This window comes from Podarcis muralis, chromosome 15 (assembly GCF_964188315.1).
Source record: "Podarcis muralis chromosome 15, rPodMur119.hap1.1, whole genome shotgun sequence".
Classification (NCBI taxonomy): domain Eukaryota; kingdom Metazoa; phylum Chordata; class Lepidosauria; order Squamata; family Lacertidae; genus Podarcis; species Podarcis muralis.
Genome location: NC_135669.1, coordinates 18,342,853 through 18,369,791, shown reverse-complemented (window position 1 = coordinate 18,369,791; position 26,939 = coordinate 18,342,853). Strand labels below are relative to the sequence as shown.

Genomic DNA, 26,939 nt, shown 5'->3' with positions numbered 1-26,939 from the left:
CAGAAAGTGACACAGGAGCCAATGAGAAGGATTTTTCTTTCTGTTCCAAGTACCACTATGTCAGACACAAAATTGTTCATGCGCCAGTGTTGTTTCTTGGTGTGGCTTTGAACTGGGGCCATCTTTCTATGATACATGCTTTGCATGCAGAAGGACTGAAACCAACAATCTCTGGCATTTTCTTCAGTTAGGGCTGGGATAGCTTCCCACCTGAAACCTGCCTGTGAGTGTTGATAACACTGATGGGTCTCTTACCCCCCCCCCCCCCACTTTGAGGCATTATTTTAACTTTTATTTCCTGTCTATTCCTGAGTTAATTGTGGTATTCATATATATTTTTTCATCCTTTTACTCAGTTACTTCCAAGCTTGAGGGGGGGGGGCGGGAATCCTGCTCCCTGCATATTTTTTTTTTAAGAAAGAAAAAGATTACGAGTCTCAAGAAGGGGCCTTGGATTTTCCTTTATTGCACAGACCACATATTGCGTGTTTTTAGAATAACACGTGTTAACTTTCGGCTCAGTGCTTTCACTAAAAAGGGCTAGTATTTGCTTTATTAATATGGTAAGAAAATGCAGCTTTGTATTGGGGAAGGGGGGAAAACGCAAGCCCAGCTGACCCTTTTACTGGGCCAGCCTCCCGTTTTGGAGGATTGGGGCACGAACCAGCATTACAGTGTGGGAACCGATCGCCTCCGCCGCCGGAGCCTCATCCCTCAAACTACAACCCCCAGCATGCCAAGCGAGGCACTAGGCGCGCAGGGACGCTCTCACTCCCGCTGTCGCCACGCAAAACTACAAATCCCAGGAGGCTGCGCGGCTTACCCTTATGGCCCAGCGGGCGGGGCTGGGGCGGGGCCTGCTGGGATTTGTAGTCTGCGGCTTCTCCAGATGATGCGCGCTGGCGGAAGGGCTTGGCGGCTTTTCGGCGCGCCGGCAGGGAGGCGGTGGCTGTCGGGGCGCTGCCTGAGCGGGTTGCGAGCCATGGCAGGAGCCGGAGGGGCGGCGGAGCCCGGCATGGGGCAGAGAATGGTCTGGGTAGACCTGGAGGTGAGGCGCCCAGCCCGTAACGAGGCCTCTGCGAAGGGGCATCCCATAATATCCTGTCCGTTTCGTCCCCCGAGACGCTTGCACCATGTGGAGTGCAATGCGAGGGCTCCATCCCGTAGTATCCTGCTCCCTGGCATTGGGTGCGGTATGGGGGGGGGGAGTGTAAAAAAGGGCGCTCCATCCCATAATATGCCCCCTTCCCCGCGGCAAGTGCGGTTTAGCTCCTTTTGAGTAGGATCCATCCCGTGATTCCCCGCTGCCCCAGAACATTGCCTTCGAAGAAGTATGAAACAGTTATACAAATAGCTACTATCCCATAATATGCCCCCATGAAATTTAGTTCAGAAAATTTATCATTTATCTTAAAAAATCATTGTAAACAGTTAAAATCGTTATTAGGATCGGAATAACACTTGTAGTTTAATGGTGAATTTTGGATATAATGGAGATATAAAACAGATTATTATAGAAGATGCAGGTGCAAATGATTTATAATAGGGTCCAGAAAGGGGAAGGAGGGAAGTCCAAGAGGTTCTTTGGAATCTTGTTTTTATGATGTATGCTGGATATGTGATTGCAAAACTTTAATTTGAATATATATATATATGAATGAGAGATTTGGTTCAGGATCATATCATATTTATGAATCATATATATATATATATGGTTCAATATCAATGTGTCAGGAGAGGGCGGGGCTGCGTCCCGCAAAATCCCTCTACCCCTTGAGACAGCTGGGAGTGAATACTTGAGGATTGCAATCCTATAGTATCATAGTATCCATTTTCTAATATCTGTTCATGTAGAAAGACCTACACCATGTAAGGCAACGTTCTCAAGAGATGTGCCTGTTGGGTTATTTGCAAAGGAGCTGCAGCCCATAATATCCCCGCAAGAGATACTGGTGCAGTGTAGGTGCAGGATTCATCCTCCTTCCCCAAAAGAGACAGGTGCAATGTTAGTGTATGCCTGTGTACGAGCAAGATTGGACTCTCTTAGAATATCCTTTGAGGAGATGTGTATCCTACGGGGGTCACATCTCATAATGTCACCCACCCCCCGACTCATGTACTACAGGACATGTGCAGGAGATTGGTGCCCATCCTATTATTCCTGGGAGCCTTGGTGTGTGCCCCCATCCCATATTATCCCCCACGATACATAGGCACTGTAGGTGGATGTGTGTGAGAGAAGGAAGACCATTCACCCTTTAAGTGTTTTTTCTAGGAAATGTGGAAAGCTTGGTTTGTGGGGGAAGAAGCAGCCTAATTTCACAGGAAATGAGATCTTGGGAGCAGAAAATCAAATTTGGTCACCCTAGGGCAGCTGGGACCCTTGGTAGGTTGGAAAGGAGTGTTCTAACATATATCTTAGTGATGTATGGAAGTGAGAGCTGGACCATAAAGAAGGCTGATCGCCAAAGAATTGATGCTTTTGAACTATGGTGCTGGAGGAGACTCTTGAGAGTCCCATGGACTGCAAGAAGATCAAACCTCTCCATTCTTAAGGAAATCAGCCCTGAGTGCTCACTGGAAGGACAGATCGTGAAGCTGAGGCTCCAATACTTTGGCCACCTCATGAGAAGAGAAGACTCCCTGGAAAAGACCCTCATGTTGGGAAAGATGGAGGGCACAAGGAGAAGGGGACGACAGAGGATGAGATGGTTGGACAGTGTTCTCGAAGCTACAAACATGAGTCTGGCCAAACTGCGGGAGGCAGTGGAAGACAGGAGTGCCTGGCGTGCTCTGGTCCATAGGGTCATGAAGAGTCGGACACGACTAAGTGACTAAACAACAACAACAACAACAACAACATATATCTGCATTAGAAGTGCGGGAATTTGCAAGGGATCTAGGACAGCCTTCACCAGCAGGGTGCCCTCAAGTAGGCCAACTGGAGCCTGATGGAAGTTGCAATCCAAACCATCTATAGGGCACCAGGCTGACAAAGCCTATCCTAGGAGAAGCTGCATCCTTGTGCTATGAGGAAATGAGGTTTCAAGTTCACAATTTTATTTGAAGGGGCTCTGTTGGCTCCATGTGTGACCAGACTGAGGATCAGTTCTGTGCAACCAGCAGTGGCAGACAAGATGTCATTTCTTACTGTTGGCTTCCAGAAGCCACTGAATATGGAAGCCATTTATCGCTCTTAATAGTCATCGAGAAGCCTATTTATCACAAATGCGCCCACACTTTAAAAAGATTGACCTCCTCCCCTGGGCCTCTTGCAGCAAAGCAATTCACAATCCTAGATTTTATCAGCTTGTATAGGCTTGAGGTCCTAAAACAATTGACACTTAATAATAATAATATTTTTAAAATTTATATCCTGCCCATCTTGCTGGGTTTCCCCAGCCACTCTGGGTGGCTTACAACATGTATAAAAACACAACAAAGTATCAAACATTAAAAAAAAACAAAATATCCTCTGCGAGCAACAAACCAACCAATAAATCAATAGAAACCAACAACAATAGCATTAATAAACAGTTTACAGTTATACCCAATTTAGAATAACCACCAACCCGAACTAAACATTTAACCACTTGGCTTAAGTGAGCAGGAAGAACATCACTGCTATGGCCTGACATTAAAGAAATAAACTGCGCTCCAGGGCAATTTTCCGAGTTTATTTCCTAGCTCTTTGTGAGGCAGACACATTTGTTCAAACCTTCAGTGGGTCTTCCCTCACCCCCCCCCCCCCATTTTTTGGCTGCTGTGAATGCTTTTTTAACCTACCAGCATCAGTTAACATTGTTAACATTTTGACTTTGATATAGATGACGGGGCTCGACATTGAAAAAGACCAGATCATTGAGATGGCCTGTCTCATAACAGATTCGGACTTGAACATCTTGGCTGAGGTATGTTGGTTGCTGATTTTTGGGGGCTGGTGCCTGCTAAATGCCAGCTAGCACAGAAATAACAAAAATACTGGAGAAACCCGTTAAAAAAACCACCCTCCTGGAATAGCATTGTTGGGTATATTCAGTGCAGACTACCAAGGGTTATTATATGAACATGTAATTGGTTACTTATTAGTGGTAAGAAGAATATTGATAGCTAGAAAATGGAAGGAAACGAAGGGTTTAAATGTGCAAAAATGGTATAATGTAATTTGGGACAGCCATTTCTGAAAAACTGGTACAAAAAACTTCTTTGGCGGTCTTGTGGCCATTGAGCCAGTATTTGAACAAATACTTTACAGGACAAACTGCATTCCATAATATCTGTTTGTGTTAATATACTGACATTAGTAACTTTCTGTTTTTCTCCATATTAGTGCTTGTCTTAACTGTACTATTTTTGTTTACATCTGAACTATGCCTTTGGGATGGAGGAAAGGGGGGAAGAGAGGATTTTAAGTTTGTAGTCCTTTTTTTCTTTTCAATATGTATTTTTTAAATGCCAGCTGGTTAGCTAATTGCTGTGAGTGGCCAACTAGTCACTCATAATTTCCACTGACTTCTTTGCCGCATAGCTGGCTGATGAAAAGCCCCTTTTATGCATGCAATTTCCGAATGTTTTTAGCGAGGGAAGTGAATGCCAACTGAATATTGCGAACTCGAAAGGTGACCAAATTACGACTGCTTCCTGTTTCCATCAAATCTAAAAGTTCATCAGATTTTACCTGGTGCAAACTGTCACTATTACACTTGAGAGTAAAAATGAATCTGATTGCGCTACAAGTTTACATCCCTTTGTGTTCAAACAAAGGTGATTATTTCTATTCATAATACATACTGCTGTTTGAACAGTTCCACTTATATTGCTACCACCACCCCACCACCCATCCCTTCCTTCCTGAACTGTTGTCCTTTAGCAGCTCTTGTTTTGGACTGTTTTGAAGAGAGAGGTGGAGCTGCAGGGCCGTTCCATTGACTCTTTAAAAAGCTAGCCACTTTTGACTCCTCTATCAGGTCATTATAAGAATCCTATAACTTAAAAAGAAGTGCCTGAGTTTGCTTTTTCCTCTTCCCTCTCAATTCCATTTCCTTCTGTGTCATATCTGGTTAAATCAGGCATAGGCAAACTTGGCCTTCCAGATGTTTTGGGACTTCAACTCCCATCATCCCTAGCTAACAGGACCGGTGGTCAGGGATGATGGGAATTGTAGTCTCAAAGCATCTGGAGGGCCAAGTTTGCCTATGCCTGGGTTAGATTGTCAGCCTGTGGGTAGTGGCTATCACATCACTGATATATGTGAGAGAAATCCTGGGAACCCTTATTGGCTGAGAATCAGGATAAAATGCTAGTATTACTATATTAATAATTGCAGCAACAAATGAGCATCAATGATGTAACAGTCTGATCTGATTCCCCATTGTTTTCTCCTATTTTGCTGACAGGGTCCCAACCTGATAATAAACCAGCCAGATGAGTTGCTGGACAGCATGTCAGAATGGTGCAAAGAGCATCACGGCAAGGTAGGGGCCTGCTTCTTCATCACTCACACTCCCTTGAGGAGACCTCCTTTGTCTTTTTACAGTTCCACATGCACAGAACCTTATCTTGACCGTGCCATGTTCCCTGCCGTCTACATGAAGCACTTCTTTGATAAGGATGGCTGGAGGTTTATCTCATCTGTGCAAAACGGGCCAGCTTCACCCAGCTTCACAGTGTGTCCTTAGCATGGCATTAGAGTTTCCCATGTCCATTATGAAGACTTTTTAACATTAAACCTTTTTTTGTTGTGCTAAAATTGCTGCATCCTTTGGCTGGGGTTTGGGAGTGGGGAGACCGCTTCCTTGTTTACCAGCAGTTCCTGCAAGGGAATGAGATCAGTGACTTGTCTTGGCCACATTCATCAATGGCTACTAGTCTTGATGGCTGTATGAGTCTTCCAGATCCAGTTTCAGCCTCCCTCTGAATATTAGTAGTTGAGTGCCAATGCACCATGCCCTGTTTTCTGGCCTTCTCTGGGGCATCTGGGCCGATGTCTGTAGGAAGCAGAGGGCTGGATTAAATGGTTCTTTTGGCCTGGTCTAGTAGTGCAAATCCTCGACTATCCATTAAGATGATGTTGTTTTCTCAGTAGTGTGCTGCCAAACCTTCCTGTGGCTGTTAAGGGGGTTGTTTTCTTTCTGTTTTTATGGTATAATATATTGATACTTATGTTCTAAATGTGTTGTAATTGGCTTGGAGGCCTTTGAGTAAGAAGTGACCACAGGTTTAATAAAAACTAATAATAGTATTGATTCTTGCATGACATCTTAACTGCCTGACTCCTTTTAAGGCACAGGCAACATGATGTAATTTTGGCTTCTCTCTTTCTTCTAGTCTGGCCTTACAAAGGCAGTGCAGGAGAGCAAAATCTCGCTGCGTCAAGCAGAGTACGAATTTCTGTCTTTTGTCCGTCAACAGACACCTCCAGGACTCTGCCCCCTTGCCGGTAGGAGGTTTTAACATTTATGAAAGATAGTCATTTTTATTGATTTGTACCATCCCTTTCCACTCAAAGGGCCTGAGGCAGCTAATAGAGCAAAAGAATGAAAATGCAAACAGTATACCGTATTTTTTGCTCTATAAGACTCACTTTTTCCCTCCTAAAAAGTAAGAGGAAATGTGTGTGTGTCTTATGGAGTAAATGCAGGCTGCGCAGCTATCCCAGAAGCCAGAACAGCAAGAGGGATTGCTGCTTTCACTGCGCAGCAATCCTTCTTGCTGTTCTGGCTTCTGAGATTCAGAATATTTTTTTCTTTCTTGTTTTCCTCCTCCAAAAACTAGGTGCGTCTTGTAGTCTGGTGCATCTTATAGAGCAAAAAATACGGTATATATACAAAACCATTATGAATCACTCTTTACATCAGCAAATCATAATTTGTTGTATGCAATGAACTTCAGCTATTCAAATTAATGGGCCCCAGTCATCTAGGTCTATTAATTTTAGTGTCTCTGCTCTGAGTATGTGTAACATTGGGTGCAACCCTATATGGTTAATCAAAGCCAGTTTGAGAATCAGCAATAGACCATCCCTTAATAGATGTTCATTTTTCCAAAACATCATTTGGTATAAGAAGTTTAACTGAGAGAAGGGAAGGCGACATCTGTGCCTTTATGGGAAGGGAGTTCTGGAGACTGAGGTTCAGATGGTTTAATCCCTGACTCCCCTCCTTCTTTCTTCTGAAAGTATATGTGGGGACAGCACATCTTATGATGTTGGTTGTAGAGCCTGGGAAGTTTCAGGTGGGAAAATGCAGCAGCTTCAGATTTGTTGGAATTAGTGTGAGTGGAAAGAGGGGCAAATTCAGCACCCAATTGCCCCATTTTACGTCACCTTCCTGGACATTTGGCCAAGCACCTTCCTTGGTCAGGCTGTAGCAGTGCTGCAGATGAAATATAGTGGTGTTGGGCGGGTGTCTTGATTCTGTCAAAGGCAGATTCATGTGTTCATATAAAAATAAAATAATTGGGCCAGTAGTTGAGTATGGTCACCCACACTCTAGCCTCCACTTTTGTGAAGCCTGTCTCTAGTCTCAGAGTGGCATTAGAGACACATTTTCGGACGTGAAGGGCTGATCTTAAAAATTTAGATTGTACAAGTTCTAGTGGTGCAAAGTCGGAGAAGGGGCCCAGCTGGGCACCTTAGAGAAGTTGTGTTATAGAGAAGTTGTGCTAGCCATAGTCTTGTATATACTAACCTTTTATGCTCTTCCACATCTGTTTAATGCTCCTAACCCTTCTTTTAGATTATTTTAAGCTTCTTTTATATTTATATTTTAGATTATTTAGCTTCTATTCTATTCTGTTCTGTTATGATACTTTTTAGCTTTCCAAAACATTTTATAGATTTTAAAGGACTGTACCCCACACTACGTATGCTGGTCTGCGACTGTAATAAGGATCTGAGATTGAGATTTCGGGGTGGGTGGGATTTCTGGGTGTCTTCGCCACCCACCTGAGAATTGCACGTTGAGTGCATGAACAGAATCTGTGCCTTTCCACCCTTTTCAGGAAACTCGGTTCATGCGGACAAGAAATTCCTCGACAAGCACATGCCCCAGTTCATGAAACACCTTCACTACAGGATCATTGATGTGAGCACCATCAAAGAACTGTGCAGGTCAATACCCACTACATCATTTGGCAGAGCTTGGATATGTGGGTGGCTCCTCGGGCAGCGAATGGCATGCCACAGACTTTGAGGAAATCTTGCGGGTCTTACTTGTAATAGGTGACCACCAAGATGCCTACAGTCAGCAGTAGATGCAGCTTTCTGAAGGATTCAGATTCTACAATCGCAAAATATATTTGCATTTATTTTTTATTTATTTGGTAGCTCAGTCAGTAGACCATGAGACACTTAATCTCAGGGCTGTGGGTTTGAGTTCCATGTTGGGCAGAAGATTCCTGCATTGCAGGGGGTTAGACTAGAACAGGAGTCAGCAAACTTTTTCAGCAGGGGGCCGGTCCACTGTCCCCCAGACCTTGTGGGGGGCCGGACTATATTTTGGAAAAAGAAAAAAAAGAACGAATTCCTATGCCCCACAAATAACCCAGAGATGCATTTTAAATAAAAGCACACATTCTACTCATGTAAAAACACGCTGATTACTGGACCGTCCACTGTTTGGATTTTGAAGGCGATTGAGCCGGATCTGGCCCCCGGGCCTTAGTTTGCCTACCCATGGACTAAAAGACCCTCAAGGTACTTTCTCAGTCTGCAGTTCTATGATTCTACGAACATGAGGTTTTGAACTATAGTAAAATTGTTGAGTAACATGGAACTTTGGGAAGTGGAAAATATTTCTTTGCAATGTAATAACTAGGTTCCGTGAGTTTTAAAAAATTAAAGCTGGAATTCTCACAGTCCTGATTTTTGCATGAGATCGTTTCAAATTTGGTGCGTCTGTGGCCTCTGGTGATTTTATATTTGGAGGCGGCTCCAGAGTCCTGCGTTTCTGGGTTCTCTTGCCTATGGCGTCCACCACATTTGGTGGATAATTTAGATTTTGGATCATGGGGACTTGTTTTGTGTGTGCAGACGCTGGTACCCAGAAGACTACGAGTTTGCTCCAAAGAAGGCTGCGTCTCATAGGTAACGCTGATTTTTTGGCTTTGAAGAGTGATTGTTTTGTGTGTGTCGGATTGTATCACCAAGCATCAACAATCAGGTTATGCAGTGTGGTAAGGATGACTAATGGTCAGGGATGATGGGAGTTGTAGTCCAGCTATACTGGGTGGTCAAGAAGTTGCTTTCCCCGACCTTGATGGCCCATCAGGCTTGACTCAAGTATAAGGCAGCTTCCTGTGTGACATTTCCTTTTCTCATCCGTTAACTGTGCTGTTAAGAACCTTTCCCTGTCCATCTCAGAACTTGCCTCTTGGTCATTACTCAGCAAGATGAACGTGCTGTTATTATCTACCTTCTTTCATTGTGCTGGATCATAGTAATTCAGCCCGCAAGTTTATCGCCAAGATGGGTAGCATGTTTTGTATTAGAAGAACATTTCCTCCTTTATTTACATTATTTCCCTAGGAGAAAGTGTGTGTTACAGAGCAGTTCAGAAGTGGCAAGGGTGGAGAACCAAGAGGGAATAAGATGCCAAATCCAAAGTTCTGTTGGTCTCATTCCAGCAGGGAAGAAGGCATGTGTGTAAGGGCATTTTTCTCTCCTGCCTCCAACCAGCTTTGAATCTCTCCTTCAGTTCTGCTTCTATAGGGTTCCACAGCACATAGAAATACACAACCTGTTTGCAGCATTTTGGGGGACACTGTAAAGTCATACCTTTTTCAGCTTCTTTTAAAATTAGCCTGCCCTTGCGTTTGGAGGCGAGTGTGTATGGTGCAGCCTTCTTTTAAAGGAATGTTAACATTTCCTGAATTCCCTTTAGAGCCCTGGATGACATCAGGGAGAGTATCAAAGAGCTTCAGTTCTACAGAAATAGCATCTTCAAGAGGAAAACGGACGAGAAGAAAAGAAAACTAGTGGAAAATGGTGACAATGAAAAGCTGGCCAGTTGATCTTGCAGCCTGGTTCTTTAGCAAAAGCACAAGGCACCAGAAGTGTCTCCGCCTGCCGTTTCAGTTCACTGTTGGTTAAGGAAGGGGCTGCTTTCTGTTACTTTGCTTCCTCAAGATTGTTAACAGTTACTGACTACCACATGTGACGGGTCGTTGACATCTGAATTGCAGGCCAGTGCCTTGAACCAACCGCAGCCATTTGGTTCATGCGTACAGAGTACCTTTTGTAGTTAAAGAACCCCAATTTGGTTCTAGGCACCCTCTTTTATTATGCAATAAAGCCAGCCTTGCTGAAAGATGCTTGCCTCTTTTCTAGACTTAAGCATTTCTGCTTTTCTTTTCTTCTTTTGTGTGTGTGTGTGCATTTGGGGGCTGCTAGCAGGATTCAGACTGAGTGGCACTGGAGTAGTGCCTTTATTCTGACAGCCCCTTGGAATCTCGCTGCGGCACTTGCCCCATTTTGGAGCTCGGAAGCAGAAGCCAAAAGATCGTGGCTAGTTCAAGGTCACCTAAGCAGCCCAAGGCAAGGTGCTGTTCACTGTGTCTCCCCCTTGCCATGTGACATATCGCTTGTCTTTCCAGCTTGATGATTTCAGGCTTAAAAGTTTGCAGGCACCTTGGTGTAGGCATCTGGTATAGGCACTTAGGTCAGAATCCAAGGAGACAATTTTTAGCCATGCCCAAGACTTCAATATGATGCATCTATTCACCTCCTCAGTAGTGGCACACACCCATCAGAAGTCAAACAGATAAGCATCTATTTGATTTTTAGAAGGGAAGTTTTTAATTGATGATGTTTTATAGATGTAGGTTTTAACAGATGTAAGTTAAAAGCATATTAATTTGATTCATAATCACATGATCTGCTGGGTGGACGTTGCTTGTGCCATAGGCAACCGTCATGTTCCAGGCGTCAACAAAACCCACTTTTAGATCCCGAAAAATGTCCCTTAGTGCAAGGTATTGGGCAAAGCCATGGAAGTCACCAAATCTCTCCTGGTCGATGTCTATCTCCCGGGTGTTCTCTGCTTTGATGATGACCTTTGTATCTGGGCTTCTCAGGAGAAGGCGCTGGATGGCTCCCCGGATGTTGATCATCCTTTGAATGAAGAGCTTGATGGGGAAGGGACGGAAGTGCTGGCCCAAGGAGATGACAACCACCGTGTCTCCGTCGCCTGCCACGTTGTCAATCTCTCGAGCGACATAGCTGTGGTCTTTTGTGGTATATTCGTGGACCGTAATGATGGGGTGGCCATGTTTTTTCCATTGGACTTGGATGTTCCTGGCCGTGTCAATAGAAAGCAGATTCCAGAGCTTTCCAGTCCCATAGGTGTCAAAAGGTTTTAGGGCTAGCAACAAAATAAAGACATAGGATCAGTGCAAGTTGATACTAGGGAGTTAAAGCCATATGCACAACCGTTTACCACAGGTGAGTGGGTGCCATTTTGTCATGGAGAGCTGTTCTCATGTGCCAAGACATTTTTGATAATGAAAAAATAACAGCCATGATCTGTAAGGATTAATGCTGGACTTTCAACTCCCAGAAGCCCTATTCAGTATGGGCAGTAGCCAAAGATGATGGGAATTGAAGTCTAACATCTGGAAGGCCACAGAGTAGCCACCCCCGGATTAACAGCAGATGGATGCTTGAGGCAGATGGCTGTGGTTGGTGAGCTGAAGGCCTCATGGAAAGTATCTCGACTAACACAAAGCCCGCTAACTGCCTAGTCTGCCTTGTTACGTTGGGTGTGAGAAACTTTCAATCCTCCAGATGTTTCTGAACTACAATTTCCATCATTCCTGGCTATTGACTAAGTCTTCTGTGGGTGATGGGAATTATAGTTCAGCAACATCTAAAGGGGCTAAGGTTCCCCACAAATTTTTGCTGCCTTTTCACCTAGTGAGGAACAAGCTGCTCATCATCTGTGTGAGATTTCCCATGAGACATAATTGCTTTCCTTTGGAGCACATGTTAAATCTCACCTGAAGTCCTTAAATTGAGCATAATTCCAAAATGTGTTGTCACTAGTCTTGCCTTGCCCCCAAATGACTCACTCGGCTCTTGCATGATGGGTGATTCCAGGGCACCTTTGCATTATTACTCTCAGTATTCCAAAAATGGGGGTACTGGACCTTCGGGAACAACCATTCAATTCCACAGAGGCTTGAACCACCTTGGAAAATCTGTTAAGTGTTAATTTGTCCCCACTGTAAGGTTATAAGGATTATCTAAGCCTATATTTGCTTCCAGCCTGGATTTCTCATTAGCTGGGGAACTCTTCCCTGCCTAGGTCCCATTGACTCCAAGTTTGGGCATTGTTCTTTCCAGGCATGAACCAACTCTGTGACAAGCAGTCACAAAGCAGCAGCCCCAAATCTGTAGAACCGCTTTCCTCAAAGAGCCAGTGGTACTTTACTGGTGCAGGCTTTCTCAACCTCAGCCCTCCTGATGTTTTTGGCCTACAACTCCCATGATCCCTAGCTGGCAGGGCCAGTAGTCAGGGATGATGGGAATTGTAGTCTCAAAACATCTGGAGGGCCGAGGTTGAGGAAGCCTGGGTTAGGACCTGTGAGACCAGGGTTCAAATCCTGAAGCTCCCTAGGTGACGTTAGGCCATTCACTACCTCACAGGGTTGTTGTGGGGGATTAAATGAGGAGGGGAATAACTCTGCATGCCTCAAGCCCCTTGGAGGAAAAAGGTGGGAAATAAATGCAATAAATAATGGAGAATGGAAAACCAATATTTGTGAGAGACAGCATCTGCCTGCTGGCAGGAGCTGTTCCTGGGAAGGATCTGGAGTAACAGGAGGCGGCAACATCGAGTCTGTGTCTGAGCAAATGGTGATGGGTGCTCTGCCAGCTTTGCAGGGAACCTACTGTCCACAGTGTTTTCCAGATGTTCTAGCCATTGCCGCACCGTTGAGTCTCCCATGAAATAAACCCGCTTTTTTTCCAAGCAAGTGTTAATCTCATCCGCAGTCCCCATGCTGGACGTTCTGCAAAAGACGGGGTGCCACTGGTCCTTCCACACAAAGCCAATGGGGAATGCGGAGCTCATCCCGACGGTGCACTTCTGGCTTGGCGCCATCTTGCTCCCTGGTAAACAATGAGAACAAAAACAGCTGAGTGGATGGTTGCATCTGCCGGTAGGTTTTGGTGCATTAAGCTTGCTGAGAGGGGTTTCCATGGAGTTTAGATGGATAGAGAAAGGGACCTCCAGACTCCCAGAGCATCCCTGTACTTTTATCTCTATGCTGACTTCTCTCCATCCTTTAAAGTTTAGGCGAATACATCTCAGGTGGCATCCTGTTCTCAATTCCCTCCTCCTCTCTGCTCACACTTGCTCTGGACCTTGAGATGAGAGGTGATCTTGGATCTACCTTCTGAGAACAAAGGGGCAAGTGTGGCTCCTTTGTTTCTCCAACTCATTAGTTAGCTAGGACTAGAGAACTCTTTCCAATCCAGAATGTACTTCCCTTAATAAACATAAGCTTTCTTGTGCTCTGCCAAGTCTGAATACCTTTCAGCTAAAGGTGTGCTTCAAGCAAGTATTCATTTAACGAAAGCTAGCTTCTGCTGTTGCATCAAACTCTATATGCAAACAGCATCAAACAGCTGTTCTTCCTGGTTTTGATCAAAACCACATACAGTGGTACCTCGGGTTAAGTACTTAATTCGTTCCGGAGGTCCATTCTTAACCTGAAACTGTTCTTAACTTGAAGCACCACTTTAGCTCATGGGGCCTCCTGCTGCCGCCGCGCCACCAGAGCACAATTTCTGTTCTCATCCTGAAGCAAAGTTATTAACTCGAGGTACTATTTCTGGGTTAGCGGAGTCTGTAACCTGAAGCGTCTGTAACCCGATCTATGTACCACAATCTATGGAAAAAGAAAAATTCCCCAAATTGTTATTTCTAAAGCCAATCAACAGGGGGAGCCTGCTGCAACATAGGAAGATGTCTTCTACTGAGACAGGCCATGGTCATTCTAGCTCAGTATTGCATACACTGACTGGCAGCAGCTCTCCTGGGTTCCAGGCAAGGACTGTCTCCCAGCTCTACCTGGAGATGCCAGGAATTGGACCTGGGCCTTTCTGCAGCTCATAACTTGTAAAACTACCTGTGCAAGAGAAGCTTGTGGGTGGGTGTGGGTGTCTAAGCCCTGCAGACCTTGGCTTCCTGCAGAGGTGTAGAAGGACAGAGTGCTCAGCTGCTTCTTATCAACCCTTGTTTCTTTTCCTTCAACACATGTTTCTGAGGGCAGATCTACACACGGTTTTTAACTTTAAGGAAGGGTTAAGGAATAGTTTTGATAACGCATATGGAAACAGGACTTTTAACGTTCACAATGCGATATTAAAATGAGACACAAAGGGTGCTACAGAGCAACCAGCAGTAGTGAGACAGCATTTTGAACAAAAAAGGTAAAAAACACTTTAGTTTACAAGTATGCCCTGTGACGTTTTAGAACAACGTATCTAATATTGTTCTAATAATGCTAAACAGGACTGTGTAGATCCAGCCTAAGTTGAACATTTCCCTCTATGGATTTTTATAGGAACCAGGTAAGTCTGTGTGAAAGCATCACTTATTTGGTACTAAAGGAAAAAAGAAAAAGACTTCAGTTCACTTATCCCTTGTTTTTATTTCCTTGAGCAACAGAAATTTCTTTGCAGTTTTACTCTCCCTATTTAATTCCAACAGCTGTCTATACTCAGCACAACCTTGTCTCGCAATACAATTCCAAAACATTTCACAATTCTAACATGCTAGAAAGTTAACCATTGGGTTGTTTTTTTTATTTAAAGATCTGACATTTGACTCAGGAGCACTCTTGCTTTCCAATGGCAGGGCTCAGCTCTGCAGTATTATAATTCTTTTAAATTTATATCCCATTTTTCCTCCCAAGGGAGCCCAAATGACTTAACAGTTAAAACACCCAAAAACAATTCTAGTACAGATGCAGACTGTGAAAGTAAATTCCAAAATGAAGACCTCTGCATATTTTCCACCACCATCCCCATCTTCGGAATTCCAAGGAGCCTTCAGCTCTAGAACATCTAACTTTAGATGTTCACCACTGCTACCAGGTTGGGCAATGCCAGGGAATCTCACATTTTGGTATCTGCCTAGAAATTGGCACCTTGTAGTGCAGCTGCACAAGATGATTAGCATCCTTTGCTAGCACCTTTTTTCACTGACTTCATTTCCCTTCCTTCTTCCTCTCTATCCTGCCTTATGTGATTGGCTGTAGCATCCCATCAACTTTTGTTTTCAGGGGTCCAATAGCAGTATTTGTGTGATCACATGCAATGTCACAACTAATTGGTGAAATGCTTGTGAAAGTGAAGGAGATGGAGATGAAGCACAGAGAAAGCACACTGAAAGTGAGAGGTGCTCCTTTGATAAACATGAAATGGTCTCCTTCTTGAAGCAATTGCCCACTATCCAGATTTTGTAAGGGGCGATGCTTGCACAACTGTGTGGGGTAGGGAGGGAGGGAGAGGATCTCTTGCACAGTTGAAATGGAGGGTGTCAAATCTGAGAGATACAATGCTGTCACAAGGCTATGTTTGTATAACATACAAGACCATGTAACACCGGTCCTGAAAGACCTACATTGGCTCCCAGTATGTTTCCAAGCACAATTCAAAGTGTTGGTGCTGACCTCTAAAGCCCTAAATGGCCTCAGTCCTGTATACCCGAAGGAGCGTCTCCACCCCCAGACACTGAGGTCTGCCCAGACACTGAGGTCCAGCGCCGAGGGCCTTCTGGTAGTTCCCTCACTGCAAAAAGTGAGGTTACAGTGAACCAGGCAGAGGGCCTTCTCAGTAGTGGCGCCCACCCTGTGGAATGCCATCCCATCAGATGTTAAGGAAATAAACAACTACCTGTCATTTAGAAGACATCTGAAGGCAGCCCTGTTTAGGGTAAGGTTACCAGACGTCCTCGTTTCCCAGGGACAGTCCCTGGATTTACAAATCAGTCCCCATACAAAATCCATTGAAGTTGAAAAGTGTCCCCAGATTCATTGAAAAAAAATCTGGTAACCTTAGTTTAGGAAAGTTTTTAATGTGTGACATTTTAATGTATTTTTCATCTTTGTTGGAAGCCGCCCACAGTGGAAGCAGCCAGATGGGCGGGGTACAAATTAATTTTATTATTATTATTATTATTATTATTATTATTATTATAGCAAGGCAAGTTCACAGCACTCCGGAAAAATATTTATAGTGCAATTGTTCTATGGGGCTAAGCATGTCACGTGTTAACAGATGCTTTCTCAGTGAGTTATGCACCTGCTGCAAGTTAAACACTTCTCTTTGACTCCAGGGGGCCGTGGGTGTTTGGGCACCCACAAAAATATAATTGTGGGTGCATGGTACCCACAAAGTCAGTGAGAAAAGCTGGCAGGCGGCAGCTGTGCTGCCTCTGGGAGAGAAGTAGTTCAGCTCTGTCCTCTGCAGCCAGCCAGTGAAGCACCTTTTTCTGAGGGAGCAGGCCTGGACATCAGAGCTCCTCCCTGTGGAAAAGAGTGCCTTGCTGGCTGCAGGGAGGAGGAGGAGGAGGAGGAGGAAGAGAAGCCGCCGCTGCCACCGAAATGCGGGCAAGCAACATCACACACAGAGACACACCTGTACATGGTGCGTGTGACATCACACTCACTATGTGCAGGCGTGTGTGTGATGTGACATGACCATGTTGCATTGGTGGGCACCCACAATACTGAGGGTGAGTTGGTACCCCTGCTCCAGGCAGCTTTCCTCAGACTGAAGGAATGGGTTTCTGTGCAGTCAGTTTAAAACTGACTCAACCCTTTTCTTGTTTCTGCAAGAGAGCACTCTAAAATGCATAAAACTTGAGCTGTTGAGCAAATGCGTAACAAGGACACAGCTGTATAAACAAACTCTCTCCTTTATCAGCTGCGGCAAGGGATGACCCTGACTGTACCAGTAGAACAGAGAAGACACGTCTGTGCCTTATCTTATGTCCTGACCACAAAAGACGCACAGACCTAAGTCCAGGAACAACGCCAGAGCGTGTTCTTGGAGATGACGACCTCTTCCTCCAAGATAAGAGTAGGAAGTGGAAGATGCTTTTATGGTCAGAAGTACAGGAAGGAATACCCTTTTATGGTTAAGAATACCAGAGCAAGAACATATGTGATGTCAACCTGCGTACATAGGCTGACGTGGTTGGATTCCTGGGGAAGGAGGGAGAGGGTGCCTGGAGGATATATATACTGCATGTAATCTCTGATTTCTTTGGACTTGCTGTGGACTCACCATGCAAGTGCCTTCTGCTATCCGGAGAGCAGAATAAACTCTTTCTTTGAACCAACCTCGGTGTCATTTGACTTCCTTCCTCCTGCCCCGGAGCAACGCAGACCCAATCGGTGAAATCCAATAAGGCTACAAGACCTAGTGCCTTAGCAGATGTTGCTGCACTGCAACTTCCATTAGTCCCATCCAGCAAGGCCAATGGTCAGTTGCTCAGAAGCAGACAAAACCAGCTTTACTTTCTCATCAAATTTTGTATCATTTGTTGACTGGAAGCAACAGCAAATAGCAGTTGCAGTCACTGGATTGATTTCTGTTCCAGACATGGGATGAATCTGTGAATATTGTGGGATTTTTGTTGTTGTGGGGGTAGACAGAGGATGTTTGGGGTACCAACCCATCCTTGGACCTAAGTGCTTAGTAAGTTTGATTGACTTCTTCACACCCAGACCTGAACTGATATTCGCTCTCCAAGTGATCAAATGTCAAGAGGACTTAGGGATATAAATCAGTGTGACCGCCTTCCCCCATCCCCATTAAGTTTCCTGATAGACTGGAACTTTGTACTGTCTCTGTCTCCAACCCTCTCTTCCCTAAACTAACAGATGTATGTTAAAAACATAATGATTTGGTTCCAGATCACATGGTCAGGTGGATGGACGTCATAAATGGCGTAAGCAATGTTCATGTCCCAGGCATCTATGAAACCAACATTGAGACCTTGGAAGATGTCCATTACAGCAAGGTTTTGGGGGTAGCCATTGACATCACCCAACCGCTCCATGTCTGTGTCCATCTCCCGGGTGTTCTCTGTCCTGATGATGACTCTTGTTTCTGGGCTTCTCAGAAGTAGGCGGTGGATGGCTCGGCGGATGTTAAGCAGCCTCCTCACAAAAAGATCCATAGGGAAAGGGCGGAAGTGCTGGCCCAGAGTGATGGCAATGACCGTGTCTTTGTCCCCAGCCAGCCTGTCAATTTCATTGGTGATGTAATTGCCGTCCTTTACGGAGAAAAGTTTCCTAGAGACAAAAGGGTTCCCGTGTCTTTTCCACTGAATGAAAGTGCTCCTCTCCAGATCCAAAACTATGTGCGTTTTGAATGGCCCAGCACTGTGGCGATCAAAGAGCTTCAATGCTAGCAAACAATAAAAGGAAGAGAGTTTGAAAGAGGGAAAGGGGGTCAACCAGCTCTTGCACCTAAAAAAGGGAATCAGGCATCCTACTACAGTGGTACCTCAGGTTAAATACTTAATTCGTTCTGGAGGTCCGTTCTTAACCTGAAACTGTTCTTAACCTGAAGCACCACTTTAGCTAATGGGGCCTCCCACTGCCGCTGCGCCACCAAAGCATGATTTCTGTTCTCATCCTGAAGCAAAGTTCTTAACCTGAAGCGCTATTTCTGGGTTAGCAGAGTCTGTAACCTGAAGTGTATGTAACCCGAGGTACCACTGTATTTGAAAAGTGGTGTTACTTGGTAGCATTGATGTGGACCCAGCTTTTAATGGCAGTTTTGGATCCTCAATGGGGAGAGCACTTTTAGTCTTCTTCATTCATTGTAGCTAAGTCTGTGTTTAATGTGTACCAGAGAAAGAGCATGTGGGCTCTGGACTCTGCAGATCAAGTCCATGGGGAGGGTTTAAAAGTTGGCCACAACTTCATAGAATCGTAGAGTTGGAAGGGACCCTGAGGATCATCTAGGCCAGACATGGCCAAACTTGGCCCTCCGGCTGTTTTGGGACTACAACTCCCATCATCCCTAGCTAACAGGACCTAGTGGACGGGGTGATGGGAATTGTAGTCCCAAAACAGCTGGAGGCCCAAGTTTGGCCATGCCTGAATTCTAGTCCAACCCTCTGCAATGCAGGAAAATGCAGTTGTCCCATACAGGGATAAAACCTGCAACCATGGCGTTATCATGCGCTAATAAACTGAGCTATCCATTAATTGCATGCTGTAAATTACCAACTGCAACCAATGTGTATGTGAATGGGAATGGGATGCAAAGCTGAAGCCAAAAGTGAAGGGTGCTCAGAGCAAATCTGAAGGCAACCCGCATACCAGGAGAACGTACTTGCCACCTTTTCAGTAAGGTAATAGATCCATTGCCTTAACGTTGAATCCCCCATGAGATAAATCTTCTTCTTCTTCAGGCATTCCTGGATTCGATCCAGAGTGCTAAAATCAGATACGGAGCAAAGCTGTGGGTGCCAAACCTCCTGCAAGACATAGCCGCTGGGAACGGGCAAGCTCATCCCAATTGTGCATTTGTCTCTTGCCATCATCGTCGCACTTCCTAACAGAAACAGATGAGGGATATTTGGTGGTGAACATGGAGAGAGCTGGGTTTCTGGAGCTTCAGTTTCCTTATATGGGATTTAAGCATCTTTGGAATATGGTCACCACCAGTTTGAGTTCCAAAGGACCATTCAATATCATTGAAGAACTATGTGAGAGACTGAGTTCTGAGATACTGCTTAGATTAGGGACTCCTGTGGATTTCCCTCTTCCTCCAAAGCCTTGTTCTTTTTAGATGCACTGCAGATAGGACTTCGATGGGTCTACTCTGAGTAACACTAGCACTAAATACAGCCCAGAGTCTTCCGAGTCAGACTATTGGTCCATCTACGCCCTTATTGCCTAAACTAGCTGGTAGCAGCTTTCCAGAATTTCATACTGGAGTTTTCCCTGGTTCTATCTGGACATGAAGCACAAATTGAATCTGGGACCTTCTGCATGCAAAGCCAATCCTCTGCCACTGAGCAGCAATCTCTCCAAAAGTGTTTAGCATGCTTGAAAGAAATAGTTCTGAGGAATGGGGCGAGTTTACATCAGATCTGGTGGCAAAGTGTCACTACAACTGGTGCTAAGCTGTGCACCATTCATCAAAGAAACCCGTGTTGGTTAAAAAGACAACTTACTGTTACAGGATAGGACACGAATCTCCCCAAAACTCTGTGGTATCTCGATCCCGATGCTGTCCCTTCAAAGACAGAAGAGAATGGCAAATGAGTGCATAGGAAATAAGAATGCTTCTTTGCCTCTATTTGACCTTCTCTACACATGCGCCACAGGGCAGAAGTTTGGCAGTTCGAATCCCCACGACGGAGTGAGCTCCTGTTGCTCAGTCCCTGCTCCTGCTAACCTAGCAGTTTGAAAGCACGTCAAAGTGCAAGTAGATAAATAGGTACCACTCCGGTGGGAAGGTAAAAGGCGTTTCTGTGCACTGCTCTGGTTCGCCAGAAGCGGCTAAGTGATGCTGGCCACATGACCTGGAAGCTGTACGTCGGCTCCCTCGGCCAATAAAGCGAGATGAGTGCCGCAACCCCAGAGTCGGCCACGACTGGACCTAATAGTCAGGGGTCCCTTTACCGTACACGTGCGTCACGCATGTGTTGGGATCATGCTGGCAAAAAGTGTCCTTGGGTATGATGGAGGACTCTGTCCCATTGCCACCATTCAAGGGCGAGTCTGGTTGGCTTCTGCAGGTTATGGAGGGAGAGGGGTGGTCTTGTCTCATACATCAGACAGCAAAGCATCTTGGGCCAGCACTGGGTACCTATTGCTAGGTATAAGAAATAAGACCATCTTCTGGAGGAGACTGCTGCAGGAAATCTGGCAAGGGCACTTGCATAAGAATGAAATAATTGCAAGCAAATTTATGGGGAAGGGGGGTTGAAACAGCCAAAGGACCCCTTGGCGAACTTGTAGCATTTTGCAGTTGTTGAAAGCCAGATTGGCCCTGGCAGATCCCAAATACTGTGTAGCTTCTTTTCTGGAAATGGTTCTGTTCCACACTATATTTGAGGGTCTCTAACTCAGGTGTGAAGGGACGTGGGAGGCACTGTGATCTGAACCACTGAGCCTCTTGGGCTTGCCGATCAGAAGGTCAGCAGTTCAAATCCCTGCGACGGGGTGAGCTCCCATTGCTCGGTCCCAGTTCCTGCCAATCTAGCAGTTTGAAAGCATGCCAAAAAAAGAAAAAAGAAAAGTGCAAGTAGATAAATAGGTACCACTCCAGCGGGAAAGTAAATGGCGTTTCTGTGCACTGCTGTGGTTGCATCAGAAGTGGCTTAGTCATGCTGGCCACATGACCCGGAAAAACTGTCTGCAGACAAACGCCGGCTCACTCGACCAGTAAAGTGAGATGAGCGCCGCAACCCCAAAGCCGTCTGCGACTGGACTTAACTGTCAGGGGTCCTTTACCTTTACCTTTTAACCCAGGTGTGGGAAATAGAAACTGTAGCTCTCCAGATGTTGGTGGGCTCCAATTCACATCATCCCATTGGTCATGGTAGCTGGGACTGATGGGAGTTGGAGTCCAACAACATCTGGAGAGAGAGAAGTTAATGGTGCAGATGACTCGTGTAGCGAGATGTGATAAAGCTTCTAGGTTTCTCTCCCAGTTTTGTTTGGACTTCTACCTCTGTGATTCCCAGACTGCTCCAAGGTCCTCACAAAAGGGACCGACCTACCCCTTTTCCACCAATATTTATATTCAGCTGCCAAATGAGTTCTAATAAATCTTCCCACATTCACAACCAGTGTGTTGCTGTCTAAGCTATAGGTCTGATATAGAATTGCAAACACCTCCTAAAAAGGCTCTGCTCCAAGGATGTGAGGTAGGTGATGGGCTTGTTGTCAGTCGTCAGGAGAACAAATGCTTCACAGGGCACATTCTTTGGTTGTACGCAGTAGAAGGCTTCTTGGTCTCGTTCATCCAGATACTCGCACAGTTCCGCGTTTGTCTCTATGACAAAACCACATTTGGTGCAGACACGTGATGTTCCATTTAAAAATGTGCCTGTAAAAGCTATTTTGTCGTAGCCTTTTTTCCTTGCAGCCCACAGTGCTGAAACTCCTTCGCTGGGGTGGATGAGCAAGATGGACACTCTGACATCACCCTCCCAAAATAAAGTGAAATTGACCAGATATGTCCCATTTTTATAGTCTGTGATGTGCCCAGAAGCTCCAGCCCTAAGACTTGAAGAGTAGATCCTTGCTCGTAAGAAGTCTCCTCCATATTCCTTTCGCTTACCCAAGTGGTTGTACAAATCCAGTCGAACTATCAAGGGATCTCCAATGCAATAAGAACCCTTTTGGTTTAATATGGTGGCCTTGCTGTTCCTGGCACTTGTGGTGGTCATTATATCTGTGAAAGTGATGCTGGGCATTATCTGGTCCAGTTTTGTAAGGATTTCCTTCACCTCCTGCTCTTTTTTCCACCGTTGCACCCTAGTCCTGCACTGGGCTGCATTCTCTGTCTGACAAATCCTATTCCCCATGAATCCAAGGCAAAAGTCTTCATTTGTTTCCAAAGCATCTTGAAAATCCTCTGGTTCCTTCATGTGATCTCCAAAGAGAGTGATCTTTAAAGAGAAACAAGAGAAGGCAAATGATAAGGAAACAGAATTCAGATTCTCTCTCTCTCTCTCTCTCTCTCTCTCTCTCTCTCTCTCTCTCTCTCACACACACACACACACACACACACACTGGGTCCTCTGTAATATCAACAGGGCATATATGAGCTGGGGTATCTAGGAACAAAGTGCCCTTCATACAAAGATGTCAGATTCCAAATAAGACCCTTGGTTCATCTCCCCTTCCCTCTGACCAGCAGCAAGGAGAAGCTCTTCCCAGCTCTGCCGCTTGTGAGGTTGGGGGCTGAACAAGTGACTCCCTGGTCCTGAATGGGGTAATTGTGCCCCTGAATGACCAAGTGCAGCCTGGGAGCCATTTTGAACTCACAGCTGTCCATGGAGGCACAGGTCAGTTCTGTGTCCAGGGCAGCTGTCTACCAGCTCCACCTGGTATGCAGGCTGAGACCCTACCTTCCCGCGGACTATCTCACCAGAGTGGTGCATGTTCTGGTTATCTCCCACTTGGACTACTGCTATCCGCTCTATGTGGGGCTATCTTTGAAGGCGACTCAGAAACTGCAACAAATCCAGAATGCGGCAGCTAGACTGGTGATTGGGAGTAGCCGCTGAAACCATATAACACCGGTCCTGAAAGACCAACATTGTCTCCCAGTACATTTCCAAGCATAATTCAAAGTGTTGGTGCTGACCTTTAAAGCCCTAAATGGCCTCGACCTAGTATACCTGAAGGAGCGTCTCCACCCCCACCATTCAGCCTCCACACTGAGGTCCAGCTCTGAGGGCCTCCTGGCAGTTCCCTCGCTGTGAGAAGTGAGGTTACAGGGAACCAGGAAGAGGGCCTTCTCAGCAGTGGTGCTCTCCCTGTGGAATACCCTCCCATCAGATGTCAAGGAGATAACTATATAACCTTTACAAGGCATTTGAAGGCAGCCCCCTAGAGGGAAATTTTTAATGTTTTCTTATGTTCTTATATATGTTGGAAGCTGCCTAGAGTGGCTGGGGCAACCCACTCAAATGGGTGGGGTACAAATAATAAAGTTGTTGTTGTTGTTGTTTTTGTTGTTGTTGTTGCTGCTGCTGCTGCTGCTGCTGCTGTTGTTGTTGTTGTTATGAACATAGGATTTCTTTCACACACAGAAAATGCTCTGTCTGCAACTTACACCCCCTTCCCTTACCTTGAACACCCTCCTGTACAGAGTATAGCTCAGGATGAGGAAGCCTGCCAAGCCCAATGTCAGAAGGAATCCTTTCCTGCTGATAGTGATGAAGAACATCATGAGGATTGCCTGCAGGGAAATGGAGAACACACTCACTAAGGTGCCTCAGATCTCGTGAAATCCTCCTTGCATATAGTTGTGGGGCGAGTAAGCAAAGCAAGCCCTGCGGATGAAGCTGCCAAGTGAAACAGTTTCAAGGGAATGCTTCCACAAGCTGTCCTAAGCCCAGGAAGCGTGCACTTCATTTCGGGAGGAAAGGGGTGGTTGCTGAGTTAGTGTTTGGCAGCAAAGCAACAGGTCACTTGGTCAGGAGCCCAAGTCCAGCTGGCAAAAGACAGCAAGGAGAAGGAAACCTCAAATTTTGGGGGCTTCCTTGGGACTGGTTGCAGCATAACCCAGACCTTTGGATGACCCGCAAGAGGGAATAGTAACTGTTGGAAAAGGAACCGCTAATCACTTATCTGTGATTTCCTGCTTTGCAAGGGTTAGACTAGATCATCATCATCATTTTTAATTTGTATACAGTGGTACCTTGGGTTAAGTACTTAATTCATTCCGGAGGTCCGTTCTTAACCTGAAGCACCACTTTAGCTAATGGGGCCTCCTGCTGCTGCTACACCGCCAGAGCACGATTTCTGTTCTCATCCTGAATCAAAGTTCTTAACCTGAAGCACTATTTCTGGGTTAGCGGAGTCTGTAACCTGAAGCCTATGTAACCTGAGGTACCACTGTACTGTCTTTCTATCTTACAATACTCAAGGCGGTTTACAAGCTGAAGAAACAAAAAATGTACATCTTATAACAATCTAATGCAATACAAAAATGTGATAATAAAACATAACTTTTAAATAGGCAACCTACATCAAAAAAGTAACATTCAACAATCATTAGAATAGCGTATAATAATATCAACATATAAAAGTTAAACAGAAATCCACTCAACAGTTACAATAAATAACATCTAAACTAAAATCAGTAAAACAATGGCAAGCCACAGTACCTAAAATAATACAATGCACATTGAGAAGCAGAGACTAGTGGGTAGAGCAAGGCAGGTGGAAGGAGGCCTTGCCTGATGGAGGGGAGAGACTAGAGGCCCCTGGGTACCTTCCAACTCTGCAATTTTGTGATCTATCCTTCTCTATCCCGCTACACCCAGCTTTGGGTGAGAGAACACTGTAGACTTTTGGTGTGTTTGCAATGTTCGGCTAATTCAATACGTTCAAGCTTGATAAAGTGGAGTCAGCCGTGCTCCTGGAAACATGACTCAGCTAACTCAGATTCTCAGAAACTAAGATCACTTCCAGCTGGAGTGTATATTGAGCAATGGTGCTTATTCGTTTTCACAGAATTTGTTGGGAAGTTACGTCTGTGGGAGAGCGTCTCCTGCAAGTTCCATGGATCTCCGAAGCCTGTTCTGCAGTAACCTGTCCCTGTTCTGTGGAATAGCCTTCCTGTTGAGCTATGACAGGAGCACACTATCTGCACTTTCTGAAACAATTGCACATTTTTGTTCTGACAGGCTTTCCTAGCTGGAAAAATGGGTCTTTGTCATGAGTGTCGATTCGGAATGGTTTCAGCTTTGTTCTAAAGGTACTTATTGTATTTAATTGTTTTTATTGTACTGTACATCACCTTGAGACGGTTGTATAGAAAGTGATTAATAAATCAATAATAAACAATATAAAAAATCAACGTCATGTGGTTGTTATCCTGCATTTTCCACTGCGAGTTTCCATCATTTTTCTTATGTCAAAAAGTCAGGCATGTTCTTGTTCTTTAGTGGATTTTTTATTTTATTTTTTGCACACAATTGCAGTACTGTCATTCTATTAATCACCATTTACCTGGTATTTGGGGAGGGCAGGTAGGGGTTGTTTTTTTTTGGCAGTGGGTTATGAAGATGCACTCTTATTGCATGTGGGAGATATGATGCTGACCTAGGATTTCTTGGTGGTGGTTCCTTGTTTATGGGATGCCCTCCTTAGTGAGATGTGTCTGCCTCCCTCATAATTATCTTTCTGGATTGACTTAGAAATGTTCCTATTCACTAAGGAACTTGATGACAGAAATATACTGTCCCTGACATCCCTGAAAACTATTAACTGAGAGGGTATGTGGCTGTTTTACGTGTGTCTATAATGTTCCTAATGCTTTTTCAATGTTTGTAGATTTTAAAAATGGCTTTAATTAGTCTTATATTAAAAGTATCTGTAGTGTATCCACCGCTTACCACCAATTAATAGTGTGGTGGACTCACCCTACTAACTGCCCCCCCAATTAAATATAGCACACACAACTCACTGTATGCCCATTGCACAGTTTTAAAATTTACCACAGGCTTTCGTGTGTGGGACCTGCATGAGGGAAAACTTAGTGCCTCAGACAAGAGTTGATCAAACAAACAGGAAAAGTCTTATTAAACAAAAAGGCGGCGCAGAAGTGGTCCTCCAGTTGCGAATTCCTTAGGATGTGGCCGGACCTCCAGAACAGATCCCATTCGCAACCGGAGGTACCACTGTATTGACAAACTGGTGCAGAAGAGGGAAACCAAGATGACAGAAGTCCTGGAAACCATGCCATACGAGAGATGGTTGAGGGAGCTGGGTCTGCTTAGCCTGGAGAAGACCAAGAGGTGATATGATGGCTATCTTCAATGACCTGAAGGGTTGGCACATGGAAGATGGAGCAAGCTTGTTCTCTTCTGTTCCAGAGGATAGGACCAGAACCAATTGGATTCAAATTGCAAGAAAAGAGACTCTGACTAAACATGAGGAAGACCTTTCTGATGCTAAGAGCAATGGAACGGACTCCCTCTGAAGGTGGTGGACTTTTATTGGAGCAATGGAACGGACTCCCTCTGAAGGTGGTGGACTTTTATTGGAGCAATGGAACGGACTCCCTCTGAAGGTGGTGGACTGTTATTGGAGGTTTCCATGCAGAGGTTGGATGACCACCTGCAAGGGAATCTTTAGCTGAGATTCCTGCATTGCAGGGGGTTGGACTAGATGACCCATGGTGTCTCCAAGTATACAGTTCTATGATTCTCAGCTCT

The 26,939-nt window shown here is 45.1% G+C and overlaps 2 protein-coding genes across 3 annotated transcripts; one reads left to right on the top strand and one right to left on the bottom strand.

The window, feature by feature from the left end:
- The first annotated feature begins 874 nt into the window (after nt 1-874).
- Nucleotides 875-10,307, top strand: REXO2 (RNA exonuclease 2). The gene is made up of 7 exons (XM_028707806.2): nt 875-1,048; nt 3,828-3,911; nt 5,397-5,474; nt 6,328-6,439; nt 8,002-8,110; nt 9,032-9,085; nt 9,882-10,307. The coding sequence occupies exons 1-7, from the start codon at nt 890-892 to the stop codon at nt 10,009-10,011; spliced, it is 726 nt and encodes a 241-aa protein (XP_028563639.2). The 5' UTR covers nt 875-889; the 3' UTR covers nt 10,012-10,307.
- A 517-nt stretch (nt 10,308-10,824) lies between these two features.
- On the bottom strand, nt 10,825-24,999 carry LOC114585864 (NXPE family member 2-like). Of its 2 annotated transcripts, XM_077919868.1 has the most exons (6): nt 24,885-24,999; nt 23,843-23,953; nt 21,877-22,655; nt 20,208-20,269; nt 12,890-13,108; nt 10,825-11,360 (listed from the first exon to the last, which is right to left on the bottom strand). In XM_077919868.1, the coding sequence occupies exons 2-6, from the start codon at nt 23,942-23,944 to the stop codon at nt 10,825-10,827; spliced, it is 1,698 nt and encodes a 565-aa protein (XP_077775994.1). In that variant the 5' UTR covers nt 23,945-23,953; nt 24,885-24,999. The 2 variants fall into 2 exon arrangements, with proteins under 2 accessions (XP_077775994.1, XP_028564578.2); XM_028708745.2 differs by lacking the exons at nt 10,825-11,360; nt 12,890-13,108; nt 24,885-24,999 and adding exons at nt 17,821-18,424; nt 19,361-19,582 and having other exon boundaries at nt 23,843-23,949.
- Between the last annotated feature and the right edge of the window lie 1,940 nt (nt 25,000-26,939).

Coding starts and splice junctions, on each gene's coding strand:
- LOC114585864 (XM_028708745.2), bottom strand. CDS start 23,944: ATGATGTTCTTCATCACTATCAGCAGGAAAGGATTCCTTCTGACATTG. Junction 22,656..23,842: donor TGTACAGGAGGGTGTTCAAG/GTAAGGGAAGGG, acceptor TTCTCTTTAAAG/ATCACTCTCTTTGGAGATCA. Junction 18,425..19,360: donor CCTTACTGAAAAGGTGGCAA/GTACGTTCTCCT, acceptor ATTGTTTGCTAG/CATTGAAGCTCTTTGATCGC.
- REXO2 (XM_028707806.2), top strand. CDS start 890: ATGATGCGCGCTGGCGGAAGGGCTTGGCGGCTTTTCGGCGCGCCGGCA. Junction 1,049..3,827: donor TGGTCTGGGTAGACCTGGAG/GTGAGGCGCCCA, acceptor ACTTTGATATAG/ATGACGGGGCTCGACATTGA. Junction 6,440..8,001: donor AGGACTCTGCCCCCTTGCCG/GTAGGAGGTTTT, acceptor CACCCTTTTCAG/GAAACTCGGTTCATGCGGAC.